Source organism: Pagrus pagrus (assembly GCF_965226575.1).
Source record: "Pagrus pagrus genome assembly, chromosome: 21".
Classification (NCBI taxonomy): Eukaryota; Metazoa; Chordata; class Actinopteri; order Spariformes; family Sparidae; genus Pagrus; species Pagrus pagrus.
The window spans coordinates 7268872-7286906 of record NC_140208.1 but is presented as its reverse complement, the minus strand read 5'-3'; the positions used below and the strand labels follow the sequence as shown (position 1 = coordinate 7286906).

Genomic DNA, 18035 nt, shown 5'->3' with positions numbered 1-18035 from the left:
TATTAAAAACAGAGACAGTCTGTTTTTATAGCACCAATCTAGCGCTGACTTAGCTTAGCATAAGGACTGAGAGCAGGAGCAAACAGCTAGCAAGCTCTGTCTAAAGGCAACATATTCTGCTTTTCAGTAACTTTAAAGCTTTAGAGGAGCTTTGACTGGCTATTTGTATTCATTCCTGTGTTAAACAATCATTATAATGTCATAATAAAAAAGTTATTGTAGTAGCTCTAAGAAGTCAGCAGATGGTGCTGTTTAATTAAATAGTTAATAGCATAGTGGTATGCAGCAGTAGGCAGTAGCTCCATACCAGTCGGATGCAAAACTGACTAAAACTCTAGGTATTATTACTTCAGAGGCTGTGTTCTGACACTATGAAAGGAGCGAAGACAATTAAAGGACAAAAAGGCGTACAGAAAGTAGGGAATGTAGAGCAACCGGCGAAACAACCCGACTCTCCAAGGCGGAAGAAAATGGCGACAAGATGCTAGCGAGGAAAACTCAAGTTGATGACATACTTCAGGAACATCGGTTGCAAAAGACCTGCGAGAATTAAAACACGAGATCCAAAAGACCTTAAAAAGTAAATGACAAAAAATAATAATATTGGGTTTCATTTTTATGGTGGTAAATGCACTGAAAGATATTCATCAAAATATAGTAATGGTCAATTTAATGACAATTACCGTAGTCATCGTCATTAAACGGAGAGAATATCACAACAAATGTTCTTTATGTCATCAAATGTCAATATTTTTTTCTTTGAATACCTTTTACAAACACTATACTTTATTATTTATTAAACACAGGTAGTAGAAAAACTATTTGTCAAGCTGAGTGGTAGCAAACTGAGACTAGAGGTGGTTCTTAGCAGTAGATTTGAGATTTCTGGTAGGCTATATTATGTTTCAAAGCATTTAATTTAATTTAACACATGGTTATTTGTTCTAAACAATCACACTTTTTGGTTTTGGCCTTTTTGACACAAACAGTATCAGCATACCAATGTGCTCACCAAGTTGTTCAGTCAACTTGAGGCGGACAAAAGTTTCTAGCAATCCCTCCAGCAGTATGGAGAAAGGTCATTCAAAACCAACAAACAACAAAGAATTATAAGACAAAGAAAGAATTATAAAGATGAATTTATTGAAAAACAAACACCAAAGAGGAGGAACTATTTGTAGCCCTTTTAAAACATAAATAATAAACTCCAGAAAAGAATAGAAAAACAATAATAGGAAACAAGCAGCCATACAGTACAGTACAGTACGTGATATATATTTATATTTGCATTATCCCCAGAATGTGCAATACACCAATGTGCATAGAGGAATATATTATTACACACTTCCACATACCGCTGTTCATGCAACCATATTTTTACTTCATAACTAAGTCATCATGAGATGTGTGCGCAGGAGAAAGCTGAAACATGTTTCTGAATGCTGGCTGGCATTAAGCTATGTGTCTTTTTTTGTGGTACTGCTTTTTTGTCACTGCAGGTTCATAAGCTATTGTAACTTTGTTGCAGTGAATTTTTAACCCTGCAGCTGTGCTATCCTAAACATGTCTGTCCTTCTATTCAGTGGTTTTATTTCTTTATTTGGTACTTTTTTATATTGTTACATTAATATTGAATGACTCTGCATCTGCAATTAGAATGAGCAAGTTGCTAAAATTAGGCAAAAATAATGCAGTCTAATACAACAGCCCTAACAATCCTACCGCGTTAAGCTTGTTATGTCAGCTCTTTGCTGAAACGGTTATTAAAGAGGTATTGATTCAACTTTCTGTTCACTTTGGAGGCTGTAGTTTGTGATGGTGTTAAACTGAACTGTGCGGTGGGGTGTTACTTCTTGTTTACCTCAACGAGGGTAGATTGCATTTTAAAAATGGCTTACTAAGGTTAAAAAATACCTTAATAAGAGACTGTCAGTCAGACATCGTCTCACTGGGTTTGATATTCGTTAATAAAAAAACTCCCTTTTCTGGTTTTCCAAAAAAATGTAAACACTAAACATATATATTCTCATATTATAAAATGACCTCGATTCTTGACCTTGATACTCCCATTCTCAGTGTATCAGTGTGGCTTCAGCTCTTCTTTCCCTGTTTCTGAGTCTGCTCTTTGATAAAGCCGAATTATTTTGCTGTTGTGTAGTTTTGCCCACAGATTCTTCTCTAGGATATAGTCGTGGTTGATATAGAAAATAACTCTTGTTTTACTCCTCTCAAAATAGTAGTTAGAGTATTTCTTGTAGTTCTCAGTCATGAATCCATACACGGATACCTGCAGTAAGAAAGACAAAAACAGAGAACAGGTTTGAATAAAAGTTCAACATTTTGAGAAATAAACATATTCAATTTCTTCCTGAGAGTTAGATGAGAAGATCCATACCACTCTCATGTCTGTCTGAAAAATTAGAAGCTATAGCCAGCAGGTGATTAGCCTAGCTTAGCGTAAAGACTGGAAACAGGGGGAAACAGTTAGCATGGCTCGGTCTAAAGGGAACAAAATCTTCCAACCGGCACATAAAGCTCACTAATTAACACATTACATCTCAGACACTGAAATCTAAAGACGACAATGTGTGGCGTCTAGAGCTAATCACTGCACCCGGCCAAGAAATAGTCCCACTCATAACCCCCAGTAAAACACTTACACAAACAAGGCAGACTATGTTAATTAGTGAGGTTTAGAGGTGTTGGTAGGCAGCTGTTTTCCCTTGTTTCCAGTTTTCATGCCAAGCTAAGCTAATCGCCTGCAAGCTCCGGATTTGGATACCTATAGATAACATGTTGACAAGTCATATTAACTTACAATGTCACAGGTGTGCAGAGCCAGGAAGAGAGTGAACGCCCCGTTGGTCGGTCTGACTATTGGCCAGTGTGGAGTGTTCAGAGTAGCAGACTTTAAGAACCTGAACGATGCCAAACAATGAGAAACAAGTATTTTACCTATGTGACGAGACAAACTACAGACTCCAAAGTGATTAAATTAAACTAACACAGGTTTTTTAAAGATGGTAAAAGACCTGAGAATTTCATTTGCTTCACTTTGGGATTTATCTGTGCACGATAAGCGCTATACAATTAAAGTAGTTATCATTATTATTATTATAAGTCTTAATAAGTAAAAAAATAAAAAGAGGATGACCTGTTCCGTACGTATCTGAGGAAATCCTGGGTCAGAACATAGAAGCGGCTCTCATCGTACTGCCCGCCGTAGTACATCCTCGGCCTGGAGGGTTAAAAATACAAGAGTCAAAGATTATGAAAGAATGTTGTGATGAAAATTGGGCTTTGTTAGTTCTTGTCTGTGCTGCACCTTGAGGCAAAATAAGGATAAAGTTTGCCATTGAAGTTACAGTTTGGTTGGGATGACTCAGGACTTTGTCTGCTTCTGTTATTGTTGGCAGCTGTTAGCATGTGGGTGGATGTCGGCACTTAAATACACAGTTTAGTCTGAAGATGTCAGTTAATGATCCATTTTATTGAGTTTTAAGCGTGCCACTGTTAGAGAACAAAACTACATTTTTATACTTTATTTGCCTTCTTTTAAAAGTAAATTGTACGTAGCTATTTCCTTATTTTCTGTGCTAAAACACTGACATACAACTACATACATACGTTTTATAATTCAGTTCAAACACATGTGTAAAGTGTAAAATGTTAAGTTGACCCGAAAAATAAAAATTCAGTCATGGGTGGTTAAGCTTCAGACTTGATTATGTCTTAAAGAAGGGGTTAAAAAACGTCTTTTCCAATCAATTTGGGATTTTGGGGCTTTAGGGGACATGGATGACGCCTGTATGGAGCCACTTTATCTTCTTCTTCAGTCTCCATCTACTTCAGTTGTTAGAAGAATGCTAATAATTCTAATAATATAATAATATATATATGTACATAGAGAGATATTCACTGCATGTTGTGATACTGTCCAGCTGAGACTTTATCTCCTTTGAAAAGACCCTCGAGCCAATAGAAATCTCTCATCCCCTCAGGAATCATCACGTATTTTATACCCTGCAGGCACAAGAGGTTGACAGATGAGTGGAGTTTGTACGTGTGGGGTTTAAACATTACATTATTGTTGCCAGCTGAGTTTCAGTACCTCGTCATTAGGGACAGATGTGTATCCGTACTTCTTGAGCACACTCAACGACCTAGTGATGGCGTGGGCCGTGTGGACGTACACCGATGTTCTGTTTCCTACGTCCTCCTCGTGACCTCTGATGACTGCACCGTTCATCCTGCCGCACAGACACATCCAAATGTGGGCATAGCCTCCATAAAATCGACACGTGGTTGAATAATCATTTACTTAAAAACTAACTGATATGATACAAACGATCTGAATCAAGTTTATGACTGAGGACTCTGACTGAGGTCAAAAGGCAGGTTATACAAGCACATCTGTATTGAGTGTTGTTAAAAGATATTGTGTTAAAATATGGAGAAAATAATACTATGTCATAGTTACTGAGGTGTGTGGAAGTGGATACATAGCTCCAGGCTGGTTAAAAATCCTCTGCAGCATGAACATAAGTCAGTCTTTGTTTACTGTTCACTTCACCAAATCATTTGATTACAGTATGCAGTGCCAGACAGTTAAAGAGGGATTAAGTAAAGTGTTTGTGCAAGACCTGACTGCAGCCTCTGATAATATCGTGTGAGTTATGCAGGAAAATTCGGCCTTGGGAATCTTTTGTTTATGAGTTCATCAGGTTGCCTTTTCACTTGTGCACTTTTCTTTTTTACAGTTATGGTTACAGACTCTTTCTCCACCTCCTTACACTCGTGCTTTGAGGTTAATTTATCTGCCAAAAAAGGTGACAAAACACACTGTAAATAAAGTTGCCCCCCCCTAAAGATATCCATTCGAGAAAAAGGGATTTCTCTTCATTTTCTCCTTCCAGACCACATTATAACATTTGTAGTTTAAAACCCACTATTGGTAGACCTGAGCTGCCAACAAAAAAAACTAAATCAAATGCACCAAAATATAATTAAAAAAATTATGCATTTATTTAGCTTTTTATGTTTCTTTATGCATTTCTGCTGTCATGACGTTAAGTGTTCACCTATTTGTTGACCGACATCAGAGTGAATAGACCGACGGTATTGGTTTCTTTTATATGCTTTATAAATGAAGTATACGGTAACTTCTTTGAACAGTTTTAGATGATGAAGCATGTGAGTGACATTGAGGAGCTTCTGTAGCTTTGGTCAACATGTTATGACAAGGAAGCATCTGTGCACAAACGTTGCACTTGCAACATTTCATGGTCCACCTGATATGAAAGGCTCCTGAGAACTCAGAGAGTACCGATGGACTGTGTAGAGTACACTGACTAACAAAGCAAATATTTCTAAATACACTGAAAAGTTAAGCTAACAGTAGTATACAATGAAATCAAACATTACAACAGGATAAAAGACACGTCGACAGGCTTGTCCCCGCCTTCATTCTCACCTAAAAACGTAATCGTGAGCATCGATTTCTTTCCCCATTTTAGAGCCATTGAGGATCCCCGCAGTGCCCACCACAGCACAGCGCACACACCCGTCACCGCCTGGCTTTGTATCGAGCAGGGGCTGCTTTGGCTTTGGGATCAACTTCACTGACCCCATCACATCTGCAGACCAACAGAACAAAACGTGCAAAACACAAGATGCAAAATAGTTTATAACAAAAATATTTGTTTGCAAAAGTGTTATACTTAAAGCAGCTATAAAAATCAATATTCTTCATATGCATAAAACCAAAACAGGGAGCTGAAAGACGGCAGAAAGCTCTGTAAAACCAAGGGAAACTGCAGATATTCAAGTGGGCGATCTCTGTGGGTTCATCGTTCTCGTTCACATGTTAAAGGTGTTATTTGTAAGACATGGCCCGAATCCAAAGTTAGCACCAAAAATATATCATTATGCTCTTTGCCATCTTTGACTTTAGCTAATTAGCTCAATTAGCCATGAAGTTAGTGGCCTTCCATCTCATGATTATGATGTTTTATCTCATAACTACGACTTTTATCTCTGAATTCTTCTTCAAGCACAGTTTTCATCATATTGTTTTTCTTTGCATGGCAGGAACTGATTTCCATAACATTTTACACAGCAACCACATTGATTATGAAATACAGTCTTGACTCACTTGGTGTCTGTCTCACACAGACGCAGACCAACACCTACCGTCATACTTGAAGCCCATGAATCCAAAAGGGTTGTTAAAGTGTGAAAGTCGGTTCCACTCGCTCATGTTGATGTCGTCTTTGTGCAGAAACAGCCGAATGTTGGGAAGGAAAGCCTTCCTGAAGCTCTCATCCTCAGAGTTTTGCACAGACTGGGCACACGTCTGAGAACGTGGGACAAAGTATGACATAGGGTTAAACAACACACAACTGAATATGTGGCTGTGCTGACACCAGCCACATATACTTACTCCCACTAAGTTAACACATTTATTTTGACTCAGTCCGATCTTGTCATAACATGCTTACAGTGTGTCTGGGTGGAGCGTCCCGGTTATAAACATCCTCAAAGTCCCACTGAGGAAGCTTTTTGAAGGATTCTCTGGCAAGAATGGGCATGGGAGTCTCACCCACGGCGGCGTGCGTGGACGCTGACGTTTGATCATTTTTTGCTTTTTGTGTTGTTGTAAACACAGATGAAGCTGGTGTTGAGTTTCCATTTATATTCCCAGACTTGTCGTCACTGTCAAGTAAACTGTCCTCACCGCTGTGTGGGACTTTTCTCGAGAAAGTGGACCAGCTGAGATGGAAACATTTGACAAAAAAGCAACAGAATCATCACTAATGAATTGTGCTGATACACAAAAAAATCAACAGAATCAGCAACTGATTAAAAATGGACATTTCCCTGGAATAAACACAACTTACCTGTTTTTTGACAAAAGTCCCCATGATAAAACTAAAAATAAAGTGGCAACTGAGATCAGAAGCAGCAAAGAAAAAATCCTGGAGGTCCGGCGCAACATCTCCAAGGCCTGGAGGTGTTAGCTGTTCATTAAAACAGAGTGTCTGTAGTTTGTGCCCTGGTTGAAAGGCCACCTGAGGTACTTGTCATAAAGAGGGAATGGGCTGGGCTGTTACACTTGACTGATACGGTGCACAAGGAAACACACACACACCTTTTACAATACTGTATCATTGTTTTATTACACAACTGTGGAGAAATTTTCCAGAGGAAGCTTTACAGGATTTGTCCCTGTTACAGATTCAATGATAACAATGTTGATTTTTTTAAAAAGTCACATAATAAATGAACATTTTCTTCTTTTATTATAATATAAAACTAATGTAATCCCTTTTAGTCCTTTTTTTGTAGCTAGAATATCCTGCTCTGTGCTGCAAAAAGTCCAGCTTCTTTGGTCTTCATGTAGACGGGACGGCAACAAAACAACACAAAACAACAAACAAGGTAATTCATATTAAAAAGAATGGTTGTCGAGTGGACTGTACAGCTGTGTGGAACACTGTGAACGAGTTTATTAAAGTCCTTCAGTAGCGCTCAGGGTAAAGAGCGTGATCGGAGGCTGGATGGCAACATGACGAGTCAGAGAGGAGTCTCAGATGGAGTAGAGTCGGAGCTGCTCCTCCATGTCTCCCTCTGACACTTCCCCGAATGTCTCCTTGTTGTCTTTCAGCAGCTGGAAGATGGCGGACAGCTGCTCGCGTTGCACCCTGGGAAGACAGACGTCAAAGGAACGTTGAGGAGTGAAAGAAAAAAAAATCCCTCACACTGTTGGGCCCCAACTAGGGACAAGACAAAGATGATTTAAACAGTGTCCTTTAATTAATACATCTGATGTCTGATGTGCTTTTCCTTCTACAGTAAAAATAAAAGGAGCTGGCCATGAGCTAAGCACGTCCAAAAAGTAGCCATGAACTGTCTTTGGCAATGAATGATTGGACTTTGTACAATTACAGGAGACACTCCTGCAGCGAAGAGGCTCGGAGGAAGAGTGAGCCAGACAGGAGCAGCAGAAGACTGGGAGAGAGGCTGAAGATAGTTTCGCCACAAAACTGCAGCTCAAACAACGCAGAAAACCGACATTATCAGAGCTGCTGTGTGAGTTAACAACTTGAGTCGCTGTGAGCGTTTACTTGCATATAGAGCAGAGAAGTGAGATCTGATCATGAGATGTCCACTTGTGATTGGATAACCATAGTCAGACGTTAACGTCAGGTGTAAACATCCTCCGACACGTGAAAGTTAATCATTCACACCTGTGAAGAACAGCACACAATTCCACACCCAGCAGAAACTCCTGGTAAATATGGGCCACACATCCAGGAAGTGAAAGATCCTGTTTAATATTTAATAATGACATTTTTTTAAATAGCTTTGTTGATTATTGGTCCACCCACCGCCACGTTAAATACGAGGATCCTCTACCAGTGCCACTCTGATAAAATCCCAACTGTCTATCTACCTGACATCAGTTGCAACAATTAAAGATATATTCTCTCATAAAAGTATAAACCTCCAACTCTCCCTTCACCCACTCGATTCCTGAGTGACTGAACAGTTCTGGAGGTCACTGCCTCATCAGCTCAGGTACCACTGGTGCAGTACACCGACTCCTCCTTGTGGCAGGACAGAGGAGAGTCCTCAGAGGATTAACTAACACTCTTCAGTCAGAGGTGACGACAATCAACACCTGCTGTGACACCTGAGAATCACACATCTAATGTGGAATAATGGTTGCAGCAGGGGGTGGGTATCAGGTAAGCAACACTGCACAGTTTACATAGGTCGCTTCATGGCCACTTGTGGATAGAAAGCGTGTAGTTTTCGCGCAATGGCCAAAAAGTGACCCCGTTTAGATAAACGGGTGAAAATAACTCACACAGACAGTTAAAGTCGGACAGTATCCTGCAATGATAAGAGCACGTTTCTGTTCTGCGTATCCTATTTTTGTCACTCAGCAGCCACCAAACGCTTCGAGTGGTTTGCTTAAGTCTCGTGTCATTCATCCTGCAGCTAATGCCTGGCAGAGACTCAATCTGGCCTTACTCAGTCTAGCCTGAAGAGAACGGATGATACAGCAGCTAAACGTGGAGAAAGGCTCTGAGTGAAACGGTAGCAGCACAAAAACACACGTGAAGCCAGCGTAGGAGAGATTAGAGGGAGGAAGAACAGGTCAGAGGGCAGAGAGGCTACGTGGGAACACTGAGAACTTCATTTAATTTTGTTTGATTAAATAGAAACATCAGATTTTCAGGGAAGCTTTGGCAAAGGAAACATTATTGTTCTGTCTTGGGAGAACGGAGGGGGATATCGAGTAGATCAGGGAGCACAGTAACCATGAGTACATTTGTTGTACGAACATTTTCACTGGTCGCACCGGTGCGCCTGATATTCAACAGGTCAGATTAAAAAACATTTAGACTATGAAAACATTTATAACACCAACTAGGTGTGTAGACAGTTACCTTTGAATACATTTATGTTTACAATCACTTACATTATTTATTAAGAAAGTAAATTAAAATGTGTTATTGAGCACATGTACATGAAAATATTAGGTGCCACCAGTGTAAAATGTCAGTCTGGAGCCCTGTTTTATAAAGCTGTCATCAATGTTCAACACATCATTTGTTAGGGTCTGTTAATAAGAGCAGGTTTTGGGTTGCCAGGTTGTAGAAAATCCTCCTCCAGACTAACACTTTGCGTGTCTTTTAAGCTAGCTCTTTAATTGATCAGGACTGCTGAGGCATTAGGGTCTCGTCACCTAATTTGTGTCATCATCGGCTTATTCTAAAGTGCGCAGAAAGTGGGCCGCCATATTTGTAGTTTTCACTGACCTCTGCTCCTCCTCCAGCTCCTCTGTGGACATCATCATCTCCAAGTGGTGGGATCGCGCCTTTCCAGGCAGGTACTTCAGGCAGTCGTCATTTGGCTCCAGTTTATCTGATGAAACAGAACAAACGCTGATTAGAAATCCACACTAACCAATGACATGCAGTGTATATATTTCAGAAGTTTAACTCGCAACTCTTTCAAAACTGCTCACCGTTGATGTCTGGGCTCTCTGTGGCTCCTTCGGTCTGGGGGTGAGAGAAAGCACACTTTAGGAGCTCCTTATCAGAGAGCCCGATGAATGACCTACGGCTCCGCACCGAGGAGGCATCGGACGACGAGTCTACCTCTAAGCTCATGGACGTGGAGGAGGAGTGCTCCTCTGGTGTTTCCTGTTCTTCGGAGTCAGCGTGGGGCTGTGCCTCCTCCTGTCAGAGAGTTAAGCGGTCAGGTGACGACACATTACACCATCAGTGCGACTAAACATTTCCAGTGGTTGCACCAGTACGCCTGATATTTAGCAGGTCAGATTAGAAAATTAATTAAATATTTTTTAACAAGCAAAGCAACAAAAAATTTAACAAACAGACTTTTTTCCACAGTAACACACAGAAAAACACTGTGACAATTAAGGGTTATCTCAATTTCTTGTTGCGTTTGCTGTGATTTAAATGAAGAAAAACATTAACCTGCACCTTTATTCCTGTTTACAACCATTTACATAATGTGTTAAGAAATTAAATTTAAATGTAGGATACTCTTGAGTGCACCTGAATGAATGCGCACCGGTGCAACCAGTGTAAAAAGTTAGTCTGGAGCCCCTGACCATCATTTTTTATCAAGTTTACCCCAAAACCTCTAGTCTGAAATATGTGTGTACGTCCTCGTAGAGAGGCTTGCATTAGATAATCGCTTAACTCCTCGTGTTACCTGTGTTTCTCACCTCTCCTGGATGCTGATCTGGCCTACACTTGGCGCAGCTGTGCTGTAAGAAGGCCGAGGTTATCTTTTCACACTTTGCTCCCTTGGGTGCTGATTTGACCTCTCTGTCATTGCCTTGTTTTGTTCAATTTAAAGACCCTCTACATGCATCCTCAACCGGCGTTTAAGACGCTGAAAACAGGTCAAGGAGGGTCATGATGACAGCTGCCTGAGTGGAGTAGAGGCTGCTCATCCAAAGCACCCTTTTCAAAATAAGAGTGTGGCTGCTTTCTATCTATTGATACCAACTGAGGCTTAAAGTCACAACAGAGCAAAGATGTTTAATTCCTCCTCTCTGCTCTGTTATTTTTGAGCACGCCAACACAGCAGAGTGGGACGTCGATCTCTGAGGTACTTCACTCGAGTAGCTCCATTATATGCTAGTTGACACATACTCCACAACCCTAATCCAACAGGTAAAGGTTGTACTTTTTGTTTGACAGCAACAGTTATTATTTGTATCATTGATTGATCAGCTGATAGGGAAAAATGTCCATCCTAGACTCCAAGAGCCCAGTGAGACGTCTTCAGATGTCTTGATCTGTTGCATCCAAACAGTCCAAAAATGTACAAAAAAACAACTTCTATCAAAAGTCTCGGTTGCTAATTTCCTGTTGATCAGCTTATTAATTAACATGCATACAAAACATATGATGAAATAAGCTTCATCTGGTCCAGCTACATTAAAATGCTGCTTACATGTTAAGTACAAGTAATAACATCGTAATAATAAAAAGCAGCCTGATAGGGTTAAGAGCACTTTAACTTTTGATTTATACTTTTATATGCAGGACTTGAGTATTTTATTGTGGGATTGCTGCTGTTACTTCCTGTAAACATGTCCTCCACTCCTGCTTATTTTCCTCCAAATAGTGAACTTCTTTCTCCACTAAATGTATCATATTATCAGTTTGCACAGTCAGATATTGGATTATGTGAGACTAACACCATCATAACACACATTTTCATGATTCCTCTGCAGTTTTTTTCTCCTCCATTACAGCCCTGCAGCTTTTCCTTAAGGATTAGATGCTTCTTCCCCCTCTGACTGGACATGTAGAGCCAGTAAACACAGATTAAGACAGATTTGCGTGGTCAAACAGTAAAACAAACACACACTCAGCCTCCTGTGTGAGTGTAAACAAGCCGACTTACTGATTGCACAGATTTCACTACATCCCAGTGATCGTGTGAGCTGCCGCTGAGGTCGCACCAGTCGTCCGGCGCCTCCTGCTTCTTCTTGTTGTCGGGTACGTGGCCGTTCTGCTTCGGCTGCTCCGATCCCGAACCGAAGTACCGCCGCGCGCCGGCGAGGTCCGCCGAGGACGACGAGGAGGATCCGTTCAGGAGCGAGGTGGCGACCACGATGGCGAGCAGCGTGAAAATAGCAGCTGAGAGTATGAAGGTCAGCTCCATGGCTGGTGTCCCGGGGCTCCTCTTGTCTTCACTGCGTCTTCACCTGCATCCACTCACACGCTGTCCATCCCCGCTGCTTGTAATAATCCTCGCTAAACATCAGCGTTAACGAGCAGCACTTACGGGATATGGACGGTGTCCGAGCGCTGACGTCACATCCTCCGGCCCCGCCCCCCCCCAACCCCTCTCCCTGACACCGCCGGACACGTCAGGTGTGGCGGCCACGGCCTCCTGCAACGTGCTCGGCTCCTCACTTTTCCCGTTAATCCCATCAGAGGAGCGTTGGCCGCCTCTGAGATCAAGATGGTTTGTGACAGGACGCGTGTCCCGCAGCTGCAGGGCGAGAAAGTCAAGCAGGATTTCACAGGGAAAGTTGTCCTCACCTGAGGGCGCCCCCTTCCGGTCAGCCTGAAAACCTGCAGGAGGGGTTTTAAAAGAGCACCGTGTAGTTTTATCTTCATTGACCTAAACAAACTATATAAACAAACTCAAGCTGACCTTAAAGGACAACACAATCTCATACGGTTTCACTTTGTTTATATGTGGCGGACCCTGCCACCTTTATAGCTTCAGTGTTCTGGGGACCTTATTTTCCTGAGAGCAACTTGTTTATTAACTTATAGAAAAAATAAACATTTATGTTTCTGTGATAATGTGGGCAATGAACAGCCAAGAGCAAGAAAGACGAATAAAGAAAAATCTTAAAGGAACAGTTCACCCAAAAAAGAAAATTCAGTCATTATCTCCTCACCCTCATGCTGATGTTAAGTCAGGTGAAGTTTCATAGTCCACAAAACATTTCTGGAGCTCCACAGCACAGCTGAAGTATATGGGGAATTGTTTAAAGGGGAGTATAAAGTACTTTATTTGCCTCTACAATGTAGTGGAATAGAAGTATAAAGTAACTGAAAACGGAAATACAAATACAAGGGCCTCAAAACTGCACTTATGTAAAGTACTTGAGTAGATGTATTTAATTTCATTCCATCACTGGAGTAATATTAATCCAGTCTGTTAATCTGGTAAAACAGGTCCCACTGCACCCCTACTGCAGAATGAGTACATTTCATACTTTTAAGTACATTTTGCCGATACTGTTAGTTACATGAGTCTTTTAATACGACTTTCTGCTTCTACTCCACCACATTTCATAGGGAACTATTTACTGCATAGCAATCCGACAGCTTTAGTAACTTTACAAACCATGTGCAAGTGCATGTGAAATGATTGGGTAATTAATCGACAAATTAACACCCATTTCCAGTCTACAGAGATGATTAAAGAATAAATTTAGCCATTAAGAGAGTTACTTTATCACTTCAATTGTAGCGTCTATCCCATCTTTATCGTATTGTTCTAGACTGCTGCAGATCAATGTGCATATAGCAACACTGGATAAGAACTTCATGGGTAATTTCACTGGTTTGGCCGACAGTTATTTTTCCATAGATTACACAGTGCAAGAAAATAAAGACAAAATTCACATCAACAACTTTAGAACAAAGATGTTTATTCGCATTCACCTGAAGCAATTACAAGACAATTGAGAGATTCACAGAGGAATGCAATACACATAAATTGGCAGTCTGAACTGCCTTTAAACCCTTCACTAGGAGTCACACTGGACCCAATTTTCAAAAAGCGAGCAAAACCAATTATTAACAGTGGATAAACCACAGAGGGGGGTAGAAGGAGAGGAGGGAGAATAAAGAGAAAAGGAAGGAGGAGAGAATCTGTACAGCACATGGAGGGAAGGAGAGGTCACAAGACAGGAGAGGATGGTTGATCTGCCACACCTGTGAGCTTACAAACCGGCAAACGGCAGCGGAGGGTCGAGCCCCGGAACAGCGCCGGGCACTCAGCACCGCAACACGCCACACCATGTCACCACCGCACTGCACCGCATCTTAACAGCTAACCAGCATTACTCAACTGCTACACAACTGCGCCTAGTGCACAAAAGATACACAAGAAAGAGGGTTAGAGTCATAGGAAAGCAACTTTTACTAGACAGAAAAAAAGAGATTTGACAGAAAAGAAAAATGCTATACTGCTGGATTAGCAATTCACAAATTAAGTGGCACTACGATACTATAATTTTTGTTTTTATGTAACTGTACAGTAAGCCATTTTTCCCCAATGAGTGGTATTAACATAGCTCTAACGCTCTGAACATCCCAACATGGAGCCCTTTTCTACATCAAATCAAACTCTTTCATTTCCATCTAGAAAGAGTAAACAAGGGATTTTGTTAAATCTATTTTAACCAAAAAAAAAATTTTTTTTTTATGAATGTGTACAAATTTAATCCAAAAAACCCAATTTAAAAAAGGAGGGACAAAAAAACAAAAACAAAACAAAAAACAATCTTACAAATCCCTTTCAGTATGCTCAGCTTTACAAACGATGACCACATAAAAGTTACAGAATTTGTTTAGGCAAATTAAGTCAAATGAAACATTTAAAACACTTTTAGACCAAGCTCCAATAACCTTTCAGTCTGCATTCAGTGGTAATAGTGGAGTCCACTTGCTCAATGTGAGACTCTTCCTGATGTCCTCAGCAAAGGCTCGATCATCTGAGATCTGGAAGGAAAGAGAGAGCAGAGTTGACAAGAGCAAAACAAAACAGCTCCCAACTCCTGCAGCTCACACTGGATATTTAATGCAGTAATGGTCTGATCTTTTTCCCCTGACAGTAACATTTATGGACATCCATCTTAGTGTAATATACCTAACATTTCTAGAAATTTCCACATTTGTTTACAAACCTTTCTTGGTCCCCTCTCCCAAAAAGCTAGGTCTAAACAGACTCTTACACTCCGGCATATGTGAAAAACAAACCTCGGGGTCCGTACCCTTTGTGAGAGGCGGAGGGAAACCACAGGCACAGGTGGGAACAGTGCTCAGTGCATCTGCCTGTGATCCCCGTGAACGTACCTCACCACACCACCTCATACACCAACTGACAGCCCGAACCACCGCTGCCTTTGGTGACCTGCTCCTTAGCAACTGCCATCGCTCTCAGCAACAGGCAGGTCACATGGGCGGGTCACACACTAACTGCTCTCACACTGCCACACCCCCATCTCCTCCTCCTCCTCCTCCCTTTGCAAACAGGACTCCGCAGCTTGGAGGAAAGAATTCCACATTTAGGTGAACGTTTTGAAGGAAGCACTCCCCCACGTCCCTCCCATGCACACTCAGATTGAGCACAAATGTGATTAACACCCCCCTATTTTAAAATTTATGATAAAGTAGGCCACATCAACCCAAATCTGCTGTTGCCTGTGTGTGCTTTAGTTTGGCCAGAAATGCAGGCAAAGTAAAGCACGCGCAGAAGTTAAACGGACATCCGTCCAAATGTTATTTTAATTTCTAAAAACAATTTCAGGATTCTGCAGACTTTGTTGCTTGAGAGCAAAGGACTGAAATGTAGCAACAAAACTACAGAATACGAACCCTAGTGATGACAGACAGCCACCTCAGGTATAATATTTAAAGTAAATAACATAATCCACCCGTTCCCGTGAATACCGTCGTATTGTGTCCAAGTTTGGATTAACACTCTGCTCCGTTGTCCTCTGGGGATTTAGGCCTACTCTTGGATTTGGACCTGGACCTGGATTTGGACCCTCTGTTGGATTGCGGGGTTCGACTCCTCGACTTGGACCTGGAGCGGGACCGTGACCTGGAGGGAGACTTCGACTTGCTTCGCCTGGGGGTTCTGGACTTGGACTTAGACTTGGACCTGGACCGTGACCTGGATCTGGAGTAGGAGCGGGACCTGGAACGGCTGTAGTGGTGGCGGCTCCTGGATCGGGAACGGCTCCGGCTCCTGGAGCGGCTTCTGCTACGTCTGCGGCGGCGTGGACTGGCTGAACGGCTGTGGATGGAGAGAAAGACTTCAGTAAAACAGTTAACCAAAATCAGATGGAAAACAAACAGATGTAAAGATCCATAAGTTCCTTTGTTAAACTGTAACTGAACAGATATCCAATTAAACATCAGCACAAAGAGACATAGCTGCACTGTAGATGAAGAAATACTCATCAATAGATTAAAGTCTGCAGTTTACAGATTAACATGCCTGTAAATAATCAGCCCTGACTTGTTATATAACCACAGAAGTCAATGCAAGACATTGCAGGCCTGCAGTTAGCTGGGTTATAATGATTTAAGTGTAGCTTTAAACTGAACGTATTGCTACACTGTGAGAAACATTAGTGTTTACATGGCATACGCGGTAAAGAGCGGGAATTCATTTCAAGCTACTTTTATTTTGTAGCTGCTAGCGTACACCATGTGGTCTGCTACCCTAACAAGTCCCTCAACTAGACTAAGATTACCTCCTGCTTCTGCGCCCATACCCTCCATATCTGCGTTGCGGAGCCCCTCTCCGGCTGTACATGGAGTCCGGGGGTCGTCCGTAGCGGGCCATCTGCACCCGGAGCTCCCTCCCGTCGAGCAGCGCGCCGTCCATAGCGTCCATCGCGTCCTCGGCGTCGCGCTTGTCAAGGAACCGCACGAAAGCGAACCCGCGGCTCTCCTTTGTGTACCTATCCCGGGGGATATACACATCACCCACACGGCCGTACTTCTCAAAAACGCGGCGCAGAGTCTCCGGCGAGGTTCGGTACGTGAGGTTGTCTACTTTCAGGGAGGTCATCCCCTCCACGTCTGGCGGCGGCCTTCCGTAGCTCATTTTCTTCGTCTCCGAGCAACAGAGCTGGCCGGTAAAGACGAAAACCCGTAGGCCTTTCTGTTAGCTAAACGCGTTAACGCTAATTAATAAATATCCGGTTAGTGTGGTTCACTCAGATTCAGGTTTATTTTTTGATTGTTTGGCCCTGGACGTCGTACCTACCGCGCTACATTCACGTGAAATGGCGGCAATAAAGCTTCCTTTTCCCCTCTCCTTGCGCCCCTTGCTGGCCTCCTCTGATTGGCTGCTTGACTGTCCGCCTTTCTCCACATGAACCGTCACACTGCCCCCTGGCGGCGGGGAGTCGCTACTGACGGCAAGGTTGCACCAGTTATTCTGCTTTTGTTTCACTAAAAATCATAATAAAAGATATTTATCAAGAATTAAAGCTCATTTTTCGAGTTTAAAGTCGTTGTTATGATTACTATCACCCCACTTGTTGCAAAAAGAGCTTCAGTTAGCATTTAAAAAATAAGATTTTTTGAGTTTTGAGATGATGAAAACCAGCAAATATTTTGATGATTTTTTATATTTTTTTTTACATGTTTGCTTCAGAATCGCTATAAATCAAATTTTTTTAAAATGGATCTTTTCATTATTATAACCCACCTTGGTCAGATTCTTTGATCAGTGTTTTTTTTTTTTTTTTTTTTACCTAAATCTTACTTTTTGCATGCAACACGCATGTAAAAACATTTGCTTTCAACACTGATGCATTAAGGTTTTCTTTTTTAAAATTTCATTTTAAATTGTCAGCAAACAGTGACAAAGGTAACGTGGAATCACATAGCTACATACAAAGAAGACGGCATAAAGAAACAAGTTTAACAGAAAAATTAAAGAAATAAAAGTACAAAAACAAAAAAATACAAAAAACAATAAACATATTTCAGATCATAATTGTGTTTCCTGCTTTTTGTTTTGTGCAGAAGAGACTGTTGATATGTATTGCTCCATTTCCTTCATAAACACAAATAATTGGGTTTGTTTTTTATTTTATTTATGTGAAATTTGGCGAGAAGTAAAATCAGATTTATGAGGATAAATGCATATCCGTCCATGTCACTATGATCGTAACAACAAAATATTATATTTCTATTGTAAAAAGC

At 41.4% G+C, this 18035-nt stretch overlaps 3 protein-coding genes across 10 annotated transcripts; all 3 read right to left on the bottom strand.

The window, feature by feature from the left end:
- Nucleotides 1-2038: 2038 nt before the first annotated feature.
- Nucleotides 2039-7170, bottom strand: LOC311250184 (alpha-N-acetylgalactosaminide alpha-2,6-sialyltransferase 1-like; the record flags this gene model as incomplete). The annotated part of the gene is made up of 9 exons (XM_084341760.1): nucleotides 2039-2287; nucleotides 2819-2918; nucleotides 3155-3238; nucleotides 3920-4023; nucleotides 4112-4250; nucleotides 5474-5636; nucleotides 6193-6355; nucleotides 6501-6771; nucleotides 7151-7170. 9 exons carry the CDS (start codon nucleotides 7168-7170, stop codon nucleotides 2081-2083), a joined length of 1251 nt encoding a protein of 416 aa, XP_084197886.1. The 3' UTR covers nucleotides 2039-2080.
- On the bottom strand, nucleotides 7158-12369 carry mxra7 (matrix-remodelling associated 7). 3 transcript variants are annotated; one of them, XM_084341604.1, is made up of 5 exons: nucleotides 11962-12369; nucleotides 10173-10253; nucleotides 10040-10073; nucleotides 9831-9936; nucleotides 7158-7703 (listed from the first exon to the last, which is right to left on the bottom strand). In XM_084341604.1, exons 1-5 carry the CDS (start codon nucleotides 12220-12222, stop codon nucleotides 7589-7591), a joined length of 597 nt encoding a protein of 198 aa, XP_084197730.1. In that variant the 5' UTR covers nucleotides 12223-12369; the 3' UTR covers nucleotides 7158-7588. The 3 variants fall into 3 exon arrangements, with proteins under 3 accessions (XP_084197730.1, XP_084197729.1, XP_084197731.1); XM_084341603.1 differs by having other exon boundaries at nucleotides 10040-10253; XM_084341605.1 differs by lacking the exon at nucleotides 10173-10253.
- A 1343-nt stretch (nucleotides 12370-13712) lies between these two features.
- On the bottom strand, nucleotides 13713-17321 carry srsf2a (serine and arginine rich splicing factor 2a). Of its 6 annotated transcripts, none has more exons than XR_014621344.1 (4): nucleotides 16571-17321; nucleotides 15759-16107; nucleotides 14715-15351; nucleotides 13713-14171 (listed from the first exon to the last, which is right to left on the bottom strand). XR_014621344.1 is itself a non-coding variant. In XM_084343240.1 (3 exons), the coding sequence occupies exons 1-2, from the start codon at nucleotides 16924-16926 to the stop codon at nucleotides 15783-15785; spliced, it is 681 nt and encodes a 226-aa protein (XP_084199366.1). In that variant the 5' UTR covers nucleotides 16927-17321; the 3' UTR covers nucleotides 13713-15351; nucleotides 15759-15782. The 6 variants fall into 6 exon arrangements, 3 of the variants coding, with proteins under 3 accessions (XP_084199366.1, XP_084199365.1, XP_084199367.1); XR_014621345.1 differs by having other exon boundaries at nucleotides 13713-14807; nucleotides 15162-15351; XR_014621346.1 differs by having other exon boundaries at nucleotides 14715-14807; nucleotides 16571-17286.
- Nucleotides 17322-18035: the final 714 nt, after the last annotated feature.